The 23,214-nt window shown below is 53.5% G+C and overlaps 1 protein-coding gene across 11 annotated transcripts in view; it reads left to right on the forward strand.

The window, feature by feature from the left end:
* The window catches only part of Arhgap39 (Rho GTPase activating protein 39), an 82,355-nt gene that overhangs the window by 46,958 nt on the left and 12,183 nt on the right, over window positions 1–23,214 (forward strand). For 8 of the 11 annotated variants that reach the window (XM_078016449.1, XM_078016448.1, XM_078016452.1 and 5 more), the window contains 4 exons: window positions 7,320–7,745; window positions 10,493–10,576; window positions 17,381–18,743; window positions 20,040–20,601. In XM_078016449.1, the coding sequence (XP_077872575.1) occupies window positions 7,320–7,745; window positions 10,493–10,576; window positions 17,381–18,743; window positions 20,040–20,601 (2,435 nt within the window). Of the gene's footprint in view, window positions 1–3,070; window positions 3,220–7,319; window positions 7,746–10,492; window positions 10,577–15,221; window positions 15,272–17,380; window positions 18,744–20,039; window positions 20,602–23,214 lie in introns of those variants that run through there. The other 3 variants (XM_078016453.1, XM_021723093.3, XM_078016454.1) reach the window with 3 other exon arrangements.

Genomic DNA, 23,214 nt, shown 5'->3' on the forward strand with positions numbered 1-23,214 from the left:
TTTGTTTTTAAATATTTAATTTTTAGTTATAGGTGGACACAATATCTTTGTTTTTTTTAAAAATTTTTATGTGGTGTTGAGGATTGAACCCAGTGCCTCACGCGTACTAGGCGAGTGCTCTACCTCTGAGCCACAACCCCAGCCCCTGTTTATTTATTTTTATATGGTGCTGAGGATCAAACCCAATGCCTCACACATGCTAGGTTAGCACTCTACCACTGAGCCATAACCCCAGTCCCGCCAGGGGCCTTTTGGCCCCCTGCACCAGCTCTGATGGCTCTGACTTTATGGGTGTGTGGCAGACTCCTAGCTCACACTGGTCTGTCGTCCTCAGCTGAAATCTGCACCTCTGTTCAGTATTCCTTCCTAGTTCTCACCTAAAGTCCCTCCTGTCTTCAGATCCCATCTGGCATGTGTTCACCGTGTCTCCTTGATCTCCGCTGGACTGTGATGGTTCATTAGGCCTTCCTGGGTTTTGTTTTTGTTTTGATACTAGGGATTGAACCCAGGAGCTCTCTACCACTGAGCTACACCCCCAGCCCTTTTTACTTTTTTTCTTTTGACACAGAGTCCCACTAAGTTGCTGAGGCTAGCCTCCAACTTGAGATCCTCTTGCCTCAGCTTCCCAAGTCGCTGGGATTACAGGGGTGGGCCACTGTGCCCGGTTAGACTTTCCCAGTTTTTTATGACTTTGACAGTTTTGAGGAGGACTAGCCAGGTATTTTGCAGACTGTCCCTCCGTTTGAATTTCTCTGATGTTTTTCTTTGGGAGGATGGCCTCACTGTGTCAAGAGCTCAGTTGTCAACAGGCTTGTCACCGTTGACACCAGTGCTGATGCGCTGGTGAGGTTGTGCTGTCCGAGGTCCTCTGAGAGGCTCCTTCCCCTCTCTATCATGCTCCTCAGAGGGAGCCCACAACTCGGGTGGGGACTGTGTGTGGGCTCCCTGAGGGGAGGTTGGGCCTCTGTATGCAAGTTACTGGGACTTTTCTGTGGGGAGTTGCCTGCCTCCATCTGGCCACTGACACTGATCCAACTCTTCCATCCCGTGAATGGTCCTGTGTCCTGGCTCTGATCACTGGGGCTCCCGTGACCTGGGACATACCCCTTCTTTGGGGTCAGGGCCCCTTTGTATTCCCTGCCCCAGGCCTGGAATTTGCCTCTTCTCTGAGGAGCCCTGCCCTGGGTGGGAGAAACCTGGACTCTGGGCTGTGGTCCAGTCTCCTTGCTCAAGCCTCTGCTGCCTGGAACCTTCTGTTCCCTTGACTGTGTCCCTCAGAGGCTTGCAGAGTTGAGTGTGCGTCCAAAAGCGCCTGGCAGAGCAGCCTGGTTTTCGTCTCAGTGAGGTGTGAGCATTCCTAGGGGCTAACCTGCTCTTTGCTGAGAGGGGCAGTGGATTCTCCTCGGGGGATATAGCTAGGCTTGGGTGTCGCCACCAACCTGGGTGCCATCCTTGCTGGCTGGTGCATTCACCCTGGATGGGGTTCACCAGTGGGCTTCCAGGCACTTGTGCTCTGCCTCACCTGGCCTTGCAGCCACGCAGGCCTCCTGTGGCTCCTCCACCCCTGTCCACGCAGGCCCTCCTCTGCTGGGGGAGGGTCAGGGCTGCCGAAGTGGGAAGGTGAGGTTTCTTCTTCTGTCCTATGGTCAACTTTGTGGACTGGTCCCACCAGCAGGGACCTGCCACCATCATTGTCAGCTTTGTTTGCTCATGAACCTCACAGGGAGCCCCACCTCATGCTGTGCCCAGTTCCTCAGATCGTGCATTGTGGGCTGATGTGCTGGGTATGGGCGCCTGGATGGCCCCTGCTTGTCCCAGGTGTTCTGCTGCTGTGAGCATGAGTGCCATGTCTGGGGGTTTCTGCCAGGGCTTCAGCTTAAGGAGCAGGGCCAGCTGTGCCTGTTCACCTTCACCTGGAGCACAGAGCCCCAGGTCTGTGCTGTGGGCATTTGGGCCTCTTTGGTGGGGCCGTCCTTGTGTTTACAGTGCCCTTCTGTATGATTCTGCATTTTCCTGAGTTCTCTCATTCCCTGATGGTGATGAGTGCCTTCTACCTCAGGGGGCCATAATGTGCATGCGGTATTTGGTGCTACATTGCTGTTTTGGGAAGTTGCTAAGTTGCTGGGGTTTTGTTTGTTAAATTACCCAGGCTGGCCTTAAGCTTGCAATCCTGACCCAGCCTCCTGAGTCACTGGGATTAAATGCATGTGCCATTGCTCCAGTCCGCCTGGCTTTGGTCATCTCCACCTTCTGCATGCTTGGCTATGATGTTTATTGGATTTCAGTCCTTATAAAGGTGAGCAGAGGTGTCAGCCACTGTGGTCTTTCTAGGGGACCCTGTCAGGAATGATGTGTGCCATCCTCGGGGTAGACTCTTTCCCTGGGTTTTATCTGGGCCCCTTCCTGTGGCAGGCTCCGAGTCTTCCTCCAGCCTGCAGGTCAGTGCTGTGCTGGGCTTCTGGAGTGAGCTCACTGTGAGGGAGTTTGTGTCACTGGGGCATCCATGGCATCCATGTCATGAGAGTTTTCTGGCCACTACTCTCTGTTGATGGAGCAATGCTTGTGGCCTAGAAAACCCCTGCCCCTGTGCCCTAGGGTGAGGGTCCCCATAGCCACAAGTCTGTAAGGAAAGCTCTGAGATGACCCTGAGCTTGGTTATTGAGGTGGGGCTGGGCCCACAGCGTGCGCTCTGAGTTTCTAGGGAGAGCTCCATCTCCCAAGTTGTGGCTGAAAGACATGCATGGTGCCCTGCAGGGGGAACAGGCGGTGCAGTCAGCCAAGACCTTGGGGAGGCAGGGGTGATTCGAGCTGTGGGCAGGGCCAGTGTGAGTTTTCAGCAATGTGTGAGCCATTATGCAGGCTGGAGGGGTGGGAGGAAGGAAGACCCGTTGTGGTCACATTTGGGTGCCAAGTTTGATCTGGGGTCAAGGTTACAACCTCAAGGGCATGGCTGTGCTGTACGGTGCAGGCTTCAGGAAGAGGGGCACCCACCCACCCTTCTTCCGAACACACTGACTGTGGCCATTTTTCTTTATTTGTGTGATACTTGGATCTTTTTTCCTGAGTAAAGTGGGCTGCGTAGGGGCCCAAGAGAATGCAGATTTAAGACTTGAGGTGTGTCCTGGGAGAGGCACAGCCAGCAACGTCCTTGGACTGATGCCACTTGAAGCTCCAGCCTTCCCTCCACACAGTGCTAAGCTGCAGATGGAAGAAGAGAAGGTGGGTCCCTTTTCCAGCAATGGGAGGTCTCACATTTGTGTTGCAAGATGAGGGGAAGGTTTCCAGGAAGGGTCACTGGAACAGGTGGGCACAGGACCACACAGATAGCACAGTTGCAGTGTGACTTTAGAGGGAGTAGGATCATTCAGACTGGTTGTGTGGAGCCAGGTGCTGGGATACCCAACCTCACCCTGGGTGCCATGGCATGCTGAATGCTCCATGGAGTTGTTCACTGGCTGTGGATGCAGAGAAGGAAGGGAGCCAGGGAGCTGTGGTGCTGGGCAGAAGTGGTGAGAGTCTCTGCTGTGCTGTGAGGGGGGGTGGAGGTGTACAGAGAGGTGCAGATTGAGGGACTAAACCACAGAACCAGGCAAGGCCCAGAGACAGAACCCCGACACAGAGCACCTGCGGCTGGAACAAGCACCAGCAGGTGGGCAGTGCCAATGGAGTGTGCTGATGGCTGTCAGTGCTCGTGCCCTAGACCTAGCCCACAAACGAGAGGGACCTGGGGATGACCGTGAATTACAGAGAGGTCTGTGCTCCCTGCACCAGTCAGTGGACTGAGGGAAGATCCCACACAGGTACCCAAGGTTGTGAATGGAATTCAAGGACCAATTCTAAGATTCATAAAGAGAGAAGGGTTATGAATAGTCAAGGGCTAGGTGTGATGGTGACCCCTGTGATCCCAGAGACTTGGGAGGACGGGGCAGGAGGATACAAATTCAAGGCCATTGTGGGCAATTTAATGAGATCCTTTCTCAAAATGAAAAGGGCTGGGGGATGTAGCTCAGTGATCAAGCACCCTGGGGTTCAAGCAGTACCACAGACATAAGTTTTTTTAAAAATGTTTTTTTTTTTTTAAACTGTAGTTGAATACAATACCTTTATTTATTTGTTTATTTCTGTGTGGTTATGAGGATCGAACCCAGCGTCTTGCACGTGCTAGGTGAGCACTATACTGCTGAGCCACAAGCCCAGCCCCACCACAAACATAATTTTAAAAAGTATAAAAATAAAATGTTTTCACCAAAAGACCAAAGATGTCATAAAGAGAGTAAAAAGACAAGACATATAGTAGATTATTTTAACATATAACTGAGGGCAGGTGTGTTTAAAAATACAACTCCTGCCAGTCAGTAAGAAGGAAAAGTTTAACAGCAAGTCTTCTATGTCTAGCAAATGAGGAATGTAAGCAGCTGGCGAATGTGAGAGGAATGTCTCACTGCATCAGTAATCAGGAGCAAGTGACAACTATATGTGGCAATGCATTGTACCAGTCTCTGTATGTTTGAAATTTTCTGTTACAAAGTTTGGGAAAAAAATTAGATGAGTAAAAAGGGGAAAATTACATCAGATTCTACTGCTCCTAGATGACCCCCACTTTTTAAAAATATATTTTGGGTTTTTTTTTAAAGATATATAAGAGAGAGAAAGAATTTTAATATTTATTTTTTATAGTTTTCGGCAGACACAACATCTTTGTTTGTATGTGGTGCTGAGGATCGAACCTGGGCCGCATGTATGCCAGGCAAGCGAGCTACCGCTTGAGCCACATCCCCAGCCCCTTAAATAGATTTTTTTAAATTGTAGTTGGACACAATACCTTTATTTTATTTATTTGTATGTGGTGTTGAGGATCAAACCCAGAGCCTCACACGTGCTAGGTGAGTGTTCTACTGCTGAGCCACAGCCCCAGCCCCCTGGATTGTCGCGACCCCCTTGCCCGCAAGGAAGACGCGACTCAGGAATCTTCTTTCAGCAGTTTATTCAGGCCCTTGATATTTTTCTAATAATTCTTCTAATCCTCCTCAGATGCCCCTCCCAGCCTTAATAAAGCACCTCGAACCCCAATGCGAAGCTGCCACGTGGACCCTTCTCACAGGGTGCTAGAAAACGACACCCCAACTTTCTCTGATAAGGAGTTGACAATACGCCAACTCTCTCTGATACGGAGTTGTCCTTCACAGACCACAGCGGAGCCAGCGCCATCATGTAATGGCGACCACAGTCCGCAGGAACGGCTCACCACACTGGATGACCCCTTTTAATCTTTGGCTTTATTTTCCAATGATTTCTATACAAATGTATGTATAGAAGGAGACTCATGGCTTTTGAAAATAAGGCTGTATAGCTTCATTTAATTATGGATTATGACAGTCCTTCCCTGGCAATCAATTTTGCATTCGTCTTAAAACACCCCTTCAGGGACACCATGATGGTACCTCCATGCAGGAGTGTGCTGCTCAGGCTCAGCAGGTGCAGGTGCTTTGTGGAAGTATGCCTACTGCATCTGTAAAACTTCAAAATTTTGATACTGTGAAAGTTTTATTGCATACCATAGTTGAAATATGCACTCTTTTATACAAGATAATGTGTGTGTGTTTGTGTGTGTGTGTGTGTGTGTGTTTTCTCAATAACAAAAGTATCTTGTGAACATTGTGGAAAACTTGGAAAACACAGAAAAAAAGACAAGATCACCCCACCCCCATCCCCACCCCTGCTGACACAACAAAGTCCCTCTTGATCAGCACTCAAAGCAGGACCCACCAGAAGCTGCAGAGGGCAAAGGGAACAGCCCTGGGCAGCACTGGGGGACTGCTCAGACGCCACTTTGCATCAGACTCAACCCCTGACTTTGAGCTTCCGTGGTGACTCCTGCCTGAAACAGGCAGGACATGTCTCCCTGTGAGAAGCTTATCAACCTTAGAGAGAGGTCTGGGTGCCCCCTTGATCAGGTGGCCCAACTGACTATCCCCAAGAGCATCCACTTGCCCTGACATACTGCGGCTGCCAGGCTACCAGGGCCCACTCAGAGGGAGGGGAGTGACCCAAACCGAGGCATCCATACATATTGGCAGAGGCACTCAGATGCCAATAATGAAACAGATGCCCCTTCAGACCATCCAGGAGTCAGGGATGAAGGGCTCTGAGATGCTTCTGCAGGGTGGCAATGCCCAGCTTCCTGAGTGGACCCCACTGTTTCTGTAATCACAGAGACTAATCATTCTGTGCCCTCTTCCCCCTCCCATCTGCTTTCTGACTTCAAACATACCTGTATTCAACCCACTCGGGCTCAGAGCTGGTTGCTTCCCTTTCTGGCTGTGTGAGGTCTTCCTCAGAGCCTCCTGACACCCAGAAGGGTGAGCCCATGCCCAGAACAGTCCCCAGCCACAAGCCCCTCTGCCTGTGATACCCACTCACAGCAACAGGGTCCTGTAATTAAGGAAGGGCTGAGGCACTTGACATCAATATCAGCAAGAAGCAGGGGTCTGCCAGGTACAGTGGCTCATGCCTGTAATCCCTTACTTGGGAGGTGGAGGTAAGAAGATCACAAGTTGAGGCCAGGCTCAACAATTTAGTGAGACCCTGTCTCAATATAAAATAAAAGGCTTGGGGTAGTAGCTCAGCAATAAAGCACCCCTGGGTGCCTTCCTTAGTATCAAAACAAAAGAGATTCAGGGCTGCTGCCTGAGGCTTGGACAGGCAGCAGTGACAGCTGTGCACCTTTCTGCCCCCCCAGTTAGGTTCTTGACTTTGCTTCTTCCCATGTGGCATCAGGGCTTATAGGTGCAGAATCCACCTGCAGCAGCAGTACTCGCCAGGAAGGCAGATGCAGATGCAGACATTTGTCTGTTTTCTGAGCAGCCCTGTCCCTGGACTGGTTCCACAGTCATTGGAGAAAGACCATGGATGTGATGAAGGTCCCCTTACTCTGGGCCACCATAGGGTCAGTGAGTGAGCGATGATGGAGGAACCAGCCAGGCAGAGGCATTCCAAGGCTGTAGAGGGTTATTCTTTCCATGTAGAAACTTGGAAGCAGCTTAAAAATGCCAGATGTCACCCAAGCACACCCTGACTTCAAACATACCTGTTTTCAAATGGTCTTGTCTGATGCTTTAATTTCCATTATTCACAGGTTATCTTTTTAATTAGAAAAAAACATAAGGCTGGAGGCTGAGCTCCCCAGTAGAAAGCCCCCACCCCCGCCACCCCACTGTGCAGAAGTGGTGGTATTCCTGCTCAGCGAAAGGTCACCTGGGCCTGGTGGGCTTGGGATGGTAGTGAGAGTGGGGTCCTCACTCTCACCTGTGCCCCCACAGGCTGGAGTGGGTGGAGATCATCGAGCCACGTACCCGGGAGCGCATGTATGCCAACCTGGTTACCGGGGAGTGCGTGTGGGACCCTCCAGCCGGAGTACGCATCAAACGCACCAGCGAGGACCAGTGGTGGGAGCTCTTTGACCCCAACACATCACGCTTCTACTACTACAGTGCCGCCTCGCAGCGCACTGTGTGGCACCGCCCGCAGAACTGCGACATCATCCCGCTGGCCAAGCTGCAGACGCTGAAGCAGAACACAGAGTCCCCTCGTGCCTCAGCTGATAGCAGTCCCGGCCGTGGCAGCCGAGATGGCAGCACTGGCTCCTCATTGGAGCCCGAGCTTGAAGCCACGGAGAGGGCACAGGAACTGCCCTCAAGGGCAGGGAGGCCCGCAGCACTGGGGACCCCAAAGGAGGAGAGTGGCAGGTAAGGAGGGGCAGGGCTGGCTGGTGCTGGGTGGTCCCCCTGGGAGCGGGTGGCGTGGGGCCTGAATGTGGCTGCCTGGCCGCAGCTCCTGCCTCCTGGCTCTCCACTTGTGAACAGTAATGAGGGCTTGGGGTTTCTGGCGGGTGAGGGGATGGCTGTGACCCAGCTGATGCACATTCTGGCTCCTTCCTCCCCATTTTGCTCAGGACCTGCTCTTTGTTGACACTGCCCTTAATCACCTGGATTCCTAGATCCAGGAGCTCTTTAGAGAAACAGAACCTTCTAGGCCCAGAAAACCTGGGCAGTTTCTCAGTGAGCTGTCAGGAGGGCCCTCCAGTGGGTAATTTCTTGGCTAATAGAGTCATGTCTTTGCTAGTTGACTTCTGTTTGTTGAAGGGTTGCCCTTCCTTGGCATAGCCTAGGGACTGATTCTCCTGAATCCCCCAGGAGGGGGCTGCTGCTCTTATTCTCATTGTACAAGTGAAGAAACAGGTAGCTCTGTTGCGGGACCTTACTTGCATTGTCAGGCAGATTGATCTGCAGTGGGAGCCTGTGGTCAGGGTTCCCCAGCTACAGGTGCCACCAGGTGTGTGTCTGCTTGGTCACAGACATTTTTGTTTTATGCCTCATCGTGAGCAGTTTCTTCTGTTGTGCATCCAGCCACTGGCCTTTTCTTCTTCAGGGCTGACCCTCCGTCAATCCCTTTCAGGTGTGATGTTCATATATAGAGTTTGGATTTGGTTTTGCATGTTCCATGCCTCTGCACGATGTGCTGGGTCTGCTTCTCACTCTGAACATAGGGAGCACATGGAAACAGCTCTTGCTACCCTTCACTGCTGACTCCACTGTCCTTGTCATTTCTGGCTCAGCTTATCCCTGCTTGGTTGTTGTGAGCAGGAACAGGGTGCTGAGGGTAAACACAGCAGATGAGAGGGTGAGCAGCTCCAGCAGGGCATATGGCATCCTAAGGGAACAGCAGGGTGATGAGACTGCTGTTCTTCATAGACAGAGGTGCTGCCAGATTTGGACCTGGACTGCACATACATGATTTTAATTGAGCATATTTGTCACTTGGCATTTATCAAATCCTGTTAGGTTGTTCTCCTGGTGTGTGTCTTTTATCAGGCAATACCTTGCAGGTTGGTCACACCTGACTGAAGGTTAGGCAGAAGCTCCTCAACTGCAGTTAAGTAGGTCTTGAAACAGAAGTTTCCTTTATGCTTGCACATGCATCAGAGTCTGAAAGATTCTGCTAGAACTATAGCTTCAGCTTGGAAAACACCTGCTACAAATATGTGTGGGAATGGGATCATGCCTCTGGTAATGTTCACAGGGTGGTATGTGGATAAAGCAGCTCAGCGTTGCTTGACTGAGATATTAGTTGTCTTTGTAGTGACTGCTGTAGTGTATTTCACAGGCTGTCACCATTTGCCTTGTGATTTTAGGTTGAATTCATTAAGAAACGTTACCAAGTCTGCAACAAAAACTAATCTCCAAAGCCACTCACAGTGTTTAAAAGTGATCAAAAGAAGTTTTTCACATTCAGAAAATTTGACTCAACCCTGAGTTTTTTTTTTTTTTTAATCATAATAAAATATATGGCTCCCTGGCTGCCGAGTTGCTGTGTGACAGGATGTTCAGCTGCTGTCTTTGACCAAAATATCCATGGTACTTATGATGGCCAAGTCCAGGGGAGTGGCTTATGATGGATCAAGTGTTTTCTGCAAAGTACCTACGAATGAAGAGCAAGTAACCCTAGGCTTATGTTATCACAAGCTTTGTAAATGGCCAGCCAAGCCTTTGCCTGGGCCACATATACTCCCAGCACAATAATTTGTGACTCCACTTAGCAGACTCCACTTAGTCTCCACTTGTGCCAAATTAATGTTTTCTCAGGTGATTTTAAGACAGGACCTCCTGAAGTTGCCCAGGCTGGCCTCAAACTTGTGATCAATCCTCCTGCCTCAACCTCCCATTGTCACTGGGACACCACCACACCTGACATCCCCAGCCCTTTTTATCTTTTTGTATTTATTTATTTATTTTGGTGCCAGGGATCGAACTCTAGGGCATTTGACCACTGAGCCACATCCCCAGCCTTATTTTATATTTTATTTAGAGACAGGGTCTCACTGAGTTGCTTAGTGCCTCACTTTTGCTGAGCCTGGCTTTGAATTTGTGATCCTCCTGCCTCAGCCTCCCAAGCTGCTGGCAGACGCCACCACACCTGGCCCTTTTTATTTTTTATTGAGACAGTGTTTTGCTAACTTGCCCAGGCTGGCTTTGAACACATGCCTTATGAATATCTGTCAAGATAAATGCTCACTATGTCACCTGCTTCTTAGATCTCTATTCCCAGCGTGCCAAGCCTGGCACTCAGGCACACACAGCCCCATGAGGATCTTTCTAGCTACACTTCTTCCTCAGGCCATCCTGTCAGTGCTGGTTGAAGCTGTGACTCTCACTGGCCCATCTCTGGATCCTGAGAGCAGCAGCTCCCATCCCAGTGGTTCAGGTTCCTGAAACACTGGACAAGGCTGGTTTCCTGTCCTGGCATATGGCCTTTGGATAGGTCACCATGGGCTGACTCTGTGGGAGGAGGCGGGTGCAGGGCAGAAGAAATACCCAACAGCATTATGAGCAGAAGCCAGGCCATGTCCTCCCTGGTCAGCGGAAGGGCAACCCCCACGTTCTTACCTGCATCGCTGCACTTAGGTTCACATCTTTTCCATTCTCCTGTGTTTCAGTTCGTCACCACCAGGCGTAATCCTCGAGAAGGACTATGAGGTTTACCGGGATTATAGCACGGATGGCCAGCTGCTTCACTACAGGTAGACCCTTCTACCTCCCCATGTCCATCCACTATTCCGAGATGGACTCTTGGGTGGGCTGGCATGGGGCACCTGGAACAGAGTCTGACTCAGCAGAAAGCAGGGGCAGTGCCCGCCCTGTGGTGGCTTGGGAGGCTGCCAAAATGGCTTGGTAGCCCTGTCTGGGAAGAATCTTGTTGCTGCCTAGAACAGATACCTGTGGGTCCTGGGTGCAGCCTTTGTCCCCCATTGGAAAAGTAAAGTATGAAGGTCCCTGGCATGTGGTTGACGCCTGGGCAACACTGGCTACTCGTGTCGGAGTGCTTTCCAACCCTAGTCCAGAAGATCCTGTTAGTCCTGGCAAGGGAGTGGGCCTCGGCTCACTCCGCGGGGCTGGAGGACCCTGAGGGCCAGCCCTCAGCCCAGTGGTCTTCCATTGCCTCGTGACTGGTTGGTTGTAGGGTCTCAGGGCCAGGGTCAATGCTGTCCCTGGAGTGACCTGGCAGTGGTGCTGCAGAGGACTGAAGGCCTGAGAGCCTAGGCTCCTCCCCACACAGTGGTCTCTCTCAGATTCGTATTTGTGGAACATCAAAAAGGGCCTCGAGCTGCCCTGCCCACCCTGTGACCCGTGACTCCTCAGGCTTCATTCCCTGTCATAAGATGAGTCTAGCACTGGCCTCCTGGTCACTGTGACCCAGCACATTCCTGGTGCCTGCTCGTCCTCACTGTGGTGAGATTGATTTTGGCTCTGGCACAAGCCTAGGCTTTCCCACGACCCCTGCACACTTTCCTGGACTGTATGCATGCTCTCTATGGCCATGTGCCCACCTGGCCTTTGATCCTTGGGGAGCCATTGTCCCTTAAAAGAGCCTGGCTCAGTGGCAGCATCCCCATTGTCATAGTAGGTACCTGCAGAGCCTTCAGTGAGGTGGGTCCCAAATAGGACAAAGAAGATCCTCTGGGCCTTTCAGGTATCACAGAGATGGGTAGCTGTTCCAATGTTCTCCCACTTGCCAAGCCTCTCTGGCAGCTTAGCCGCCCTCGGCCCTATGGGACCTTCTCTAGCCACATGAGCTGATGAGTCTGGTCTTTGCAGAGGCTTGAAATCTCTGGGGCCCCTTGCCCCTAGCCCCTCAGCCCTCTGGTAGCCACTGTTCCCTGTGCCTGTTGCTCGTTTTGGCAGCCCCCAGCCTCTCACCCTGCTAATGATGTTGCCTATCAGAGACCCCACTCAGACCCCTGGCGTGGTCCACCTGCTGGCTGGACCATCCAGCACAGGACATTGGAGAAGTAGACCATCCCCAGTGTTGACCTCTGGGTGAGGTACATCTGAGACCCACTGGGCTTAGCTGCACAGAGGCAACCCAGCATGTCTGCATAGGTGGGGCCTGCTCCTGAAACCCTGAGAGTGCTCTGGCCCTCGGCCAGTGTGGTGCTGCAGTCTGGTGTCATCTGTGACCTGCTGGGGGCAGTTCAATGCCAGGCAGCTGAGCCATCTCCTCCTGCCCCTTCTACCACTACTGAGACCTTGGGACAGAGACCTGGTGATATCTGGAAGAAGAAGCAGGTCCACAGGAGGGCTGCCAACGTGTGTGCAAGCAGATGTTGTATTCTATCAGGGAGGTGGAGGGAGGAGGTCAGACCCCCTGCTGAGATGTCCAGGATCCTTTCTGCTGAGAATCTGTATTCTGTGTATCACCTGAGCATCACCTGAGCAGACCTGGACTGGCACTCACAGATCACAGCCTGCTCAAAAGGGAGATACACATGCCCATGCTGACCCCCCAGTTCACTTGTGCCACATAGCATGGGCAGAGCAAGGCTCCTTGGAGGTGACAGCATCTCCCAGGTGGAGTGTGCCATGAGGAGACCCACCCACTCACCCACCTGCCCAGCACCCCCAGGAGGAGGCCTCAATGCAGACACACTGGAGGCCGGGTGAGCTGCCTGGCTATGCAGTCAGTCCTGTGGCCACAGCTTGGTGCTGGCACCACCCACCCCAGAGCTGGCACTTCTCTCCCAAGCTGTCCTCGGTGGTGCAGATGGTGTGATGGAAAGTGGGATGGAAGGAATCAGTCATATGGAACACATTATTGAGAGGAAGCCAGGGTGATCCAAGCTGAGAGAGGTGAAGCTATGCTGCTGCTGAGCCTGGCGGGAGCATTCTGATATTCCTGCTGCCTAGGACTGCCTCGGACAGCAGGCCTGACCCCAGCACTGAGGCTCAAGGAGAGCCACATCCTGGCTGCCTGAGTCTCTGTGGGGCCAGGTGTTAGTCTTTGGGATCCTCGTGCTGGGGCCAGCTGTGGGTTTCTTGGGGAGAACGAAAGTTCCAGAGACAGAGCCCTATCAGAGCCAACTCATGCCTGGGGTGGGGACAGTTTGGGGAAAAAGGAATAGTAGATCTAAGGAAGGTAAAGGAATGTGGGGATCATGTGCGGGAATGAAGATGTGTCCCATGAGAGCCCCCAGGTGGGATGTGGGGGTGGGCATACTTGGAGCTCAGCCTCCAGAGAGACCTTAGAGCAGCCTGCAGTTGCCTTTGAAGTGATGCACTTACCAGAGAGAGTAGGAAGATCAGAAATAGCACCAGCAACTGAGGAGGCTGAGGCAGGAGGATCCCAAGTTCAAGGCCAGTCTCAGAAATTTAGCAAGACCCTGTCTCAAAAAAAAAAAAAAAAAAAAAAAGGGCTGGGATGTGGCTCAGTGGTATGCCCTTGCCTTGCATGTGGAGGGCCCTGGGTTCAGTCCCTAGTACAGGGGTGGGGGGACAGGGTCAGCTGGCAGGACTGAGGAGGAGGCACCCCTGAAGCACTTGCGACTCTGTGCAGCGGGGAGGCAGGAAGGGAACTGTTCAGGAGCAGGCTGTGTCCCCTCAGAGGTTGTTCAGAAAGCAGGGCCCTCAGCAGGTCAAGGGCCGGGCAGCCCCCAGGTTGTGAGTGAAACCCCTGGCCACCAGCCCAGGCAAGAGGAGCCAGAAGTGGTGGGAGCTGCGGAATGGATGGCCAAATGGTCACTTTCAGGGGTTGTTTCTTCTTATACAAGCACAACTCTGTTTGGCAAGGGGCTCTGTCTGTGAGATGTGCCGTCAGTCTGGGGACTCAGGGCTGCAGTTGCTGGCCTCGCCCTTGTCCTTCCAGGCCTCTTGCCTCAGCATGGTAGAGAGAAACATTCCATCTTTGGTTCTAGTTCTGGGGTTTGGTTTTGTGCAGCACTCTCAATTCTTCCTTTGAAATAGCCCTTGGGGAAAAGACCCTGCAGGGCCCTGAAAAGAATGAGTCCTTTGACCCTGGCTAGCCTCCCTTTTGGCATTTCCAGAGGCAGTGGCTCTGCCAGGGTTTCCTGCTCCCTCACTGTCGAAACCAACTCATGTGAGGCAGAGATAGGGGTCTTTCTGCCCCTGTCTGCTCTCTGGTGCCTTCACCTGTCAGAGCTGTCATTGGAACCAGGGAGCTGAGGAGAAGGATGTGCCAGAGATGGGGACAGTCTGGGTTTAGGAGGAGGGAATGTGGGGGAAGGCAGACACACCCAAGAGGAAGCCTGACAGGACTGCAGGCAACAGAGCCATCAGAGCCAGTGGCTCCTGGGACAGAGGCAGAATCACAGGGCCTGCAAACTACCAGTGAGGCTAGGACTGTGGAGAGCAAAGTGGTGGAGTAGGGTGCAGGATATGGGGCTGCAGAGGGGCCCAGCCCTTGTGCTGAGCTTGGAGCTGCCTGTACAGCAGATGGGGAACCAGGAAGTGGGCAGGGTGAGAGAGCCCTCAGATCAGAAGGTATGCTGGACACCCATGGGGTGGCCTTCACTTGGCTGCTGCTTCATCTTAGGTGCACTTCCAAGAAAGGCTTCACCCTCTGAGCCATGGTACCTGTGACCACGCTCCCCCACAGGTTTTGGCCTCCTCTGAGAACCAAACGAGACTTTGTGCAGGTGCCCAGGACACACACAGCCTTGGGGGACCACCTGCGGCCACCTGCCTAGTTCTCTCCCACCTCTGCCCTGCCTGGACAGAACCAACTGCAGTGGCTGAAATAGAGGGCATTCCTGACCAGCAGGCTTTTCTGCCTCTCCTAACACTTGCTTCTGCCTCAGCAACCAGGAGCAGAAACTCCAGGAATGGGAGCCTCCTCACCCAGGCCATAAGGAGCATGGCCTGCAGCATGGCTATTCTGAGTGGTCTCACACCTGTCACTCTGGTAGTCCCAGCCCCACATCACCACGCATCAAGGCCTTGTCCAGATTTGCCTCATATCAGAGGGACGGAACCTAGAGATCAGACTCACAGCTGGGTCACAGAGATGCTCTGGGCTTTTCTTTGCAGACCTCAGACCCACGTTCGCCCACTGACAGCTGGAGAAGCTAACAAAATACACAGAACCACTCTGAAGCCCTCAGAGATGTACTGATCGGTGAGGTCTGGAGACTGCTCCTTCTGAAGCAGAAGAGTGGGGATGTTAGCCCAGGTCCTCATGAGGCTTTCCAGCATGTGGGCATCAGTGTCAACTGGCTGAATGTTCATTTGCTCCATCATTTATACTAAATTTTGGGGCTCCTTTCGGAACCTGTCAGCTGTTACCAAGTTTCTTAGTGACATCTTACATTTTAGAGTCAGGACGTATGGTTTGGAGATTTTCCTCCCTGATCTTATACCTCTGACTCTTATCAGGGCGAAGGCAAATGACATGTGACTTCACCCTGACTCTTATCAGGGTTGTGGTAAGTGACTTGTCTTTATCAGGCTATGCCTAATTGACATATTGGAGGGCTCTGTAGGCTGTGCCTGGTGGGATTGCAGGTTTATTTTAAAATGGAGTTGCTTAGGCTAAGGCCATACTTACAGTTAGGCTAAGGCCACCCTTATACCACCGCCCCCTCACCCAAATTCCTTTGTTGAATAGCATGAGGAGATGGGGCCTATGGGGGTAAATGAAGGAATTCATACTTGTAACAGAGGAGGCCACTGTCCTTAGGAGGCCCCAGTGGGTCACTGTGGCACCTGCCTATTATCCCAGTACTCAGGAGGCTGAGGCAGGAGGATCAAAAGTCCAAGGCCCGCCTAGGCAATTTATTGAGACTATCCCAAAATAAAAAATGAAAAAGGTCTCGCACACATCCCGCATGAGTGAGGGAAAGGGTTCCCCTCCAGAGGGATGGGCTGGCTGAGAAATAAAAGCTAAGAAAGCAGTACTATGAAATAAACACAGGACACAGTTCAGAGCGGGGGCAGCAACAGGCCAAGCTGAACAGAGGGTTACGGCTTCTAGCAAAGATGGAGCCTGCGTTTGCTTTATTTATAGCAGTACAGATCAAAGGGGATTGGGAGGTACAAGGGTTCAGTGTGGGAAGAGTCTTGTCTGGTGCTTGCTTCTTCACGAAAAACAAGACGTGGTGCGGGTAGGCAGGCTGTGGCTCTTAACCACAGTCATGACTGTCTCCTGGGTTGTGTGCAACCTTTTGGCAGAGCTGGGTGGGAGTTCACATGTATCAGGCCATCTCACCAGCAGGAGCGCCAGTGCAAGTTCCCAGACACCAGACCTTCCCACTCAGTAGCTTCAGTGCTGATGTAGTCCACGCACATTTCACGGATGGCTTCCTGCAAAAAGGACTGTACCTCAGTGGTAGCGTACCCCTGGATTTAATCCCTAATACCACCACCACCACAACAAAAAGTAAAAGGTCAAAGAGAGCTCAAACCTCCTCTGGGTGAGAACACACAGCCAGGCATCACCTGTGAAACGGGAAGGAGTCCTTATCAGATACTGGATCTGTCGGTGCCATGACTGGGTACTTCCAGCTCCAGAACTAAGTAAATATCTTGTTTTTAAACCACTCAGTCCATGGAATTTTGTTATAGCAGTATGAATGGATCAAAACAATGGATTTTAAATTAGATTAAACATAGCTGAGAGGAGAATTAGTAAATTGGAAGACAGATCAGAAGAATATATCAATTCTGAAGTATGGAGAAGCCGGGGATGGGAAATACAGAACACAGCATGAAAACCATAGGATGCATGGTGAAAAGGATTGTAATTGAATTCCCAAACTAGAAGAAATATAATAAACATAATATTTGAAAAGATAATGGTCAGGATTTTACCAAAACTCATAGAAGATGTTGAGCCACAGATTTAAGAAGTGCTCCCCTAAGTATCCTGGGGCAGAGAGTGTGAAGGAGGGACAAGTTCTGCCCCCGATCATCTCTCCCCAGACAGTGTCCTGGGTCTGACCCCTAGCTATAGCAGGTACCACCGTGGATTCAGGACCTGTGCCAGCCTTGGGCTCACAGCAGGCAGAGCATGCAAAGACATCAGGTCCACCAGCAGTATAGCACTGGAGCAGAGAGCAAATGAAGCTAAGAGACCAAATGTCCAACATGAACCCGCTGGGGGAGGGGCCAGTATTTAAACAGTATAACTCCCAGGAGGCTGTGGGTACCCTTGGCCTAATGCAGGCATTGGTGGGTGGGTGGGGTAAAGGGAGGATTCACAGGAGCCTCTGGTTGAGAAATGGGGTCTTGAGTTGCTGGCATAGTGTGCTGGTCTCATCTGGGACACTGGTGAACACCCCTATACCCCCCACACACCAACTGTGTGCTCAGTTGAGTGTTCCCTGGGAAGGCCCCTTTCATTCTCAATGATAGCTGCAAATCTGCCTGGTGTTGGGCGGGTGTAGAGCAATATGGGCAGGAGAGCTCCTGGGGCAGAGTGCCAGGTGGTTCATAGGGAGCACCCCCTTGAGCAGGGAGGATGCTGTGAGACCACCGTGCCAAGTAGTGAGATGGGGCTAGCCTTCTCCACTGACTGCGGGTCTGCTCCCCTGCAGGACCTCCTCACTTCGGTGGAACTCAGGCACCAAGGAGCGCATGCTCATCAAGGTCGCTGATAGGGAGCCCAGCTTCCTTACCCCTCAGGGCAATGGCTACTCTTCAGATGGCCAGCCTGGGAGCCGCCCCCGCAGACCCTCTGGCAGCCAGCATTCGCCCAACCTGCAGACATTCACCCAGGACTCGGAAGGCGCTGTCTTCTTCCCTGAGAGGCGACCCTCGCCCTTCCTGAGAAGGGCTGAACTCTCCGGGAGCTGCTCCCCACTGCTCACACAGCCTCGAAAGTCCTCCAGTGACTCACAGCCCTCCTCCCCACGCTATGGCTATGAGCCCCCTCTCTATGAGGAGCCCCCTATGGAGTACCAGGCCCCCATCTATGATGAGCCCCCCATGGACGTACAGTTCGAGGCTGGTGGCCCCTACCAGGCTGGCTCCCCACAGAGGTCGCCCAGCCGCAAGCCCCGCCCCTTTTTGCCCGGGGCCAAACAGGCCCCTACCTCCCCCTGCCAGCAGCTGGTACGCACCAAGCAGAAGTGCCCTGAGCGCTTCCTGAGCCTGGAGTACAGCCCTGCAGGCAAAGAGTATGTCAGGCAGCTGGTGTACGTGGAGCAGGCCGGCTCCAGCCCCAAGCTGCATGCAGGCCCCCGGCACAAATATGCCCCCAACCCTGGTGGTGGCTCCTACTCATTGCAGCCCAGCCCTTGCCTGCTGAGGGACCAACGCCTTGGGATCAGGTCTGGAGACTACAGCACCATGGAGGGACCCGAGCCCCGGCTGAGCCAACCACCCACACCACTGCCCCCAGCCCAGGAGGACACCATGTCTTGGTCCAGCCAGCAGGACACCATGTCTTCCACAGGCTACTCCCCAGGCACACGTAAGAGGAAGAGCAGAAAGCCCTCTCTGTGCCAAACTCCTGGTGCCCCCTCCACGGATGGCCCAGGGGACCTACTGGGTGAGCAGTCTCTGGCTGAGGAGCGCTCTCCATGTGGGCCCAGCCTTGCCCAGATGAAGCGTGCAGAGGCTGAAGTGGACGTAGCCCGGGGTATGGCCGAGCCTTTCCTGGCACAGGCGCGGCTGGCCTGGGAGGCACAGCAGGCCCACTTTCACATGAAGCAGAGGGGCAGCTGGGACTCCCAGCAGGATGGCTCTGGCTACGAGAGTGATGGTGCTGTGCCACTACCCATGCCCGGACCTGTGGTACGCGCCTTCAGTGAGGATGAGGCACTGGCGCAGCAGGATAGCAAGCATTGGAAGCGGAATACCTTCGAGAAGCTCGGCTTCCCCCAGATCCTGCTGGAGAAGAGTGTCTCTGTGCAGACCAACTTGGCCTCACCAGAACCTTACCTCCACCCCTCACAGGTGAGGAGTACTTGGTGGGCAGATGGGGACCCTGGGCCCACAAGACCCCAAGTCCCAGCCTAGAGCCTGGGATCAGCTGCAGGCAGAATGGGGCTGGGTGCACCTGGCATCCACAAGGCGCGTGTGGCACTGAGCATGTTCAGAGCCTGGCCTCTGAACGTCCATCACACCACTGGCGGGGAGGGCACCTTTACGGAACACCCCACTAAGGCCACCCACCAGCAGGCATAGGGCTTCCTGGGCCTTGCCACCAGGGAGTTTCAAGCCTTGCCTATAGGACACAACAGCTGAGGGCAACTGGCAACCAGCTCTGGGACTATTGTACTCCTGGGGAGCTGGGCAGGTGGAGCATCAGCGTTCTTTGGTGGCTCTGGAACTATCTCCAAGCACGTCTCCCTCAGGCAGGAAGAGCTGCTGGTGAGGTAGTGACTGGGTGGTTGCCAGACATCACAGCCAGAGCTGGAGCCCAAGCCTAAGCCCAGCCTGCTGTGTCCTCCCCATACAGTGCCAGAGCACACATGAGTCAGTGCCCCGCAGAGCCCATGAGTACCTCTGTTTAGCAGCAGGTACCTGAGTGTCCACCTGCAGGTCTTCCCTTCTGGAGATCACCAGGCAATTCAGGTTTGATGGCTCTAATGTCCTCATTCCCACTTCTAGCTTCTACCTTTCACACTGGTTGACTACAGTCACAGGCCAAGCCTGAGGGTGACCTGGCATCTGGTTGGTTTGCTTAGTGGGGCCAGGTTCCAAGGAAGTTAAAGTGAAAATCTTAAGGCCTCCTGGACATGTATGGCAGGCCCACCTTTGCCCTGCTGGGGAAGGCCTCTGTGACCCGTGGGTAGCCAGCTACCCGGGCCCTCCAGGCTAGTGAGCTCAGAGCCACATCCAGCCAGACTTTCCATCCACTGCTCATAAACTGGTAGGATGACAGGACAGATGGGAGAGGCAACCTTGGGAAACAGTGAGCAGACAGAAAGCTACCTCTAATGGAATGGGCAGGTCAAGAGCAGAGCAGAGGGAGAGACCTGCAGGGGCCAAGCCCACTGGGGTCCTGCAGAGATGGGAGCAGGGCTTGAGAGCCACCCCCGCCTGTCCCTGCCCTCTCTCCCTGGGTACCTGACAGTGCAGCTGTCCTGCTGCCACCCCACCTGAGGTTTTGAAGCTCAGCTTCTTGGCTATGCTAGACTGGCCACGCCACACCTGGCTGGCTCACACCTCTTGGGACTGTGATCCAAGTGGGCCCAGCTGCCCACCCCATCCCTACCCCCGATGGCCCAGCCCATTTGTCCTTCCCAGTCTGAGGACTTAGGAGCCTGTGCCCAGTTTGAGAGCAGCCGGCAGAACCGTAGCGCCATGCCCAGCTCCAGCTGTGTCTTCCCCACCTTCACGCTGCGCAAGCCTTCCTCAGAGACGGACATCGAGAACTGGGCCTCCAAGCACTTCAACAAGCACACCCAGGGCCTATTTCGAAGGAAGGTGTCCATCGCCAACATGCTGGCCTGGAGCAGTGAGTCCATCAAGAAGCCCATGATTGTGACCAACGACCGGCATGTGAAGAAAGAGGCCTGTGAGATCTTCAAGCTGATCCAGATGTACATGGGTGACCGGCGGGCCAAGGCAGACCCACTGCATGTGGCCCTTGAGATTGCCACCAAAGGCTGGAGCGTGCAGGGCCTCCGGGATGAGCTCTACATCCAGCTGTGCAGGCAGACCACCGAGAACTTCCGCCTCGAGAGCCTAGCCCGTGGCTGGGAGCTCATGGCCATCTGCCTGGCCTTCTTCCCGCCCACACCCAAGTTCCACTCCTACCTAGAGGGATACATCTACCGGCACATGGACCCTGTCAATGACACCAAAGGTAAGACCCAGCGTGCAGGACCCTTGGCACCCTTAGGGTCTGCTGCAACTGAGGTAAGGGCTGTGGAGAGGGCTCCCAGCCATTCTGGGCAACACCCGCCCAGTCCCCTATCCTCACATCCCACCATACCTGGCACCACACAGGACTGGTACTTCTAAGAAGATACATGTCCCCTAGGAGACCCCACACCCAGCTTTCGGTGGTTTGTGGGCATCCTCAGGGCACCCTACCTTGGCTCTGAGAAGAGCCCAAGGCAGCCCTGACAGATGAGGGCATATGGCCTGCCCTTTGTTGCCTGCCCAGTTTGGCTTCTGTCACCCTGCAGTACGAGGGCAGCTGCGCCGTGAGGCTTAAGCTGTGTGTTCTAGGCAGGGAGGGACATGGTGGCCACAGTGCATCTGCCACAACTCAATCACAGGCTTCCCACACACAAATCTGTGGAGATCATCTGGTCTCCAGAGCACTATGAGCTGAGCTGCCCTGCGCTGAGGGCCAGAGGTTCAGGCCAGCACAGGTGTCCATTTGCTGATGGCTGCCAGGTGTCAAACAGAAGGCCCCCAGATGGGATGCATTAGATCTGTCAGGCCCAGGCCATGGTCTTTCAGCTGAGCAGTCCCCATGTGATAAACTAGTGGCTGGCCTAAGCCCTGGGATGGACAGAGTGGGCATGGGGCAAGGATACAGGCAGTCCCAGCTGTAACAGGCTGTGTCCCACGTGATGCTCGTGAGCATCTGTAGGACACAGCCATAGCATTGATGGCCAGACATGCATACTTGTGTTCAGGAACACGTACATGTGCACATGCACCCCTGCCAGGGCGGACATGTTAGCTCTTCTGGGTTGTCCAGCCTCTGCCTAGGTGGAAACTGTGCTCCCTTCTAGGCCTTGCCCCCAGCTCAGGCATGGGAAAGGCAGCTCTCAGGCTTCCATTGGGGCCCTCAGTGTGCATGCAAACTTGGGCGGGGGGGTGGTTCTGGAGAAGACATGTCAGGCACAGGAACCACCAGCTCCTCAGACACTTGCAAACAGTTTTGGAAAACATGCTACTCCTGCCCATGTGTGCACCTGCAACACGCATTGCGGCAGATACAGACTGACCTGGGGCCTGGAGTGCACTGGTGCCTCAGGGACCCCATTCCTTGATCTTCTTGGACCTCTCTAGGCGCTGGTACAGTCCTGGGGCTTCCTAGGTCACCACCTTGCCTTCTTGTGAAAGGGCCTTGACATGCACCTCGACATGGGAGCTGTAGGAATGTGTCTGCCCTGCTCAGGACAGCACTGGGCCCACAGATCTGAGAGCCTGCTGAGTGAAAACCATATGAGTGGGCAGTAGTTGGCAAGCATTCAAAGGCCTGGGCTTCCTTGCTCTGCCTGGGCCTCCTTGCTCTGCCTGGGCCTCCTTGCTCTGCCTGGGCTGGCTGACCAGCAGGTATGTGGCTGGGCCGTCCTGCCATCCAGGGCTTCCCAGAAGAGTTTGTGCTTTAGGCCCCATAGAGGAGCCCCCAGGACCTCCCTCATACAAAGGCATGCATACTTTTCTCCTAGGGTCGCGCACCCACGGGGCCCTGTCTTGCACGTCAGCGGGAAGCAGGCTCAGCTTTGAGGCTCCTATGTAAGGCCCACAAGGTCTCAGAGGACCATGTGGGCTACAGGGGGATGGGCTCTGTGTGGTTCTGCTAGCATTCAAACTGCCCTCACAGCCAAAACCCCATCTCTAGTACTGGGGACCCCAACCTAAATTTGCCTGTCCAAGGTTGTACTCCACCCTGAGCCCAGAGAAGAGACCTGTACACACGAGGTGGCCACCCCTTCTTCAATAGGCCTCATGTTCACTCCCGACAGCTCACGGTCCCTGGGAGATGCCAGTTTTCACGTGTAAGAAATATTGGTCAAAAATGTGGTACTGCTGGGTGTGGTGGTGACACCTATAATTCCAGCTACTTAAGTGGCTGAGGCAGGAGAATCACAAGTTCAAAGCCAGACTCAATAACTTACTGAGACCCTGTCTCAAAATAAAATAAAAAAAGGTTGGAATTGTAGCTCAGTGTAGTAGTGTGTCCCTGGGTTCTATCATAGTACTGAGAATAAAAATAAAGAAAGAACATGGGTCCTGGCTGCCTTATCAGCCCAGAAAGATGTAGACCATGCTCTGGAAGACCAACCAGTTGACCACATAGCACCTAGAAGAATGAGACCACAGCAGGGGGACCCATGATGAGGGAAGAGTTCGGCTTGGCTCCTGGACCTGGCACTGGTCCTGGCCCTGGCTCCAAACCACTTGCCTTGGCCTCAGGAACCTTGATCAACTTGTTTATCAGCATTTGTGTGACCTCCACTCTGTGATCACCACCCCAGGACCAAGGTACTATGAGGTAACCCCCATTTAACCTGTGTCAGGCACTAGGAGGTTCTCCTGGTTGTGCTCAGGAGCCCCTCAGTTAGACTAACCCAGATGGGGAGGGTGCTTGGCCCTGGATCAGGAAGCTGCAGGAGCCAGGTGTGTGGAACACACCTGTGTCCCAGCAACCTGGGAAGCTGAGGCAGGAGGAAGGGCTAGGCATGTAGCTCAGTGGTAAAACACCCCTGATTCAATTTCCAGTACCCCGCCCCTC

This window comes from Ictidomys tridecemlineatus, chromosome 7, assembly GCF_052094955.1.
Source record: "Ictidomys tridecemlineatus isolate mIctTri1 chromosome 7, mIctTri1.hap1, whole genome shotgun sequence".
Classification (NCBI taxonomy): domain Eukaryota; kingdom Metazoa; phylum Chordata; class Mammalia; order Rodentia; family Sciuridae; genus Ictidomys; species Ictidomys tridecemlineatus.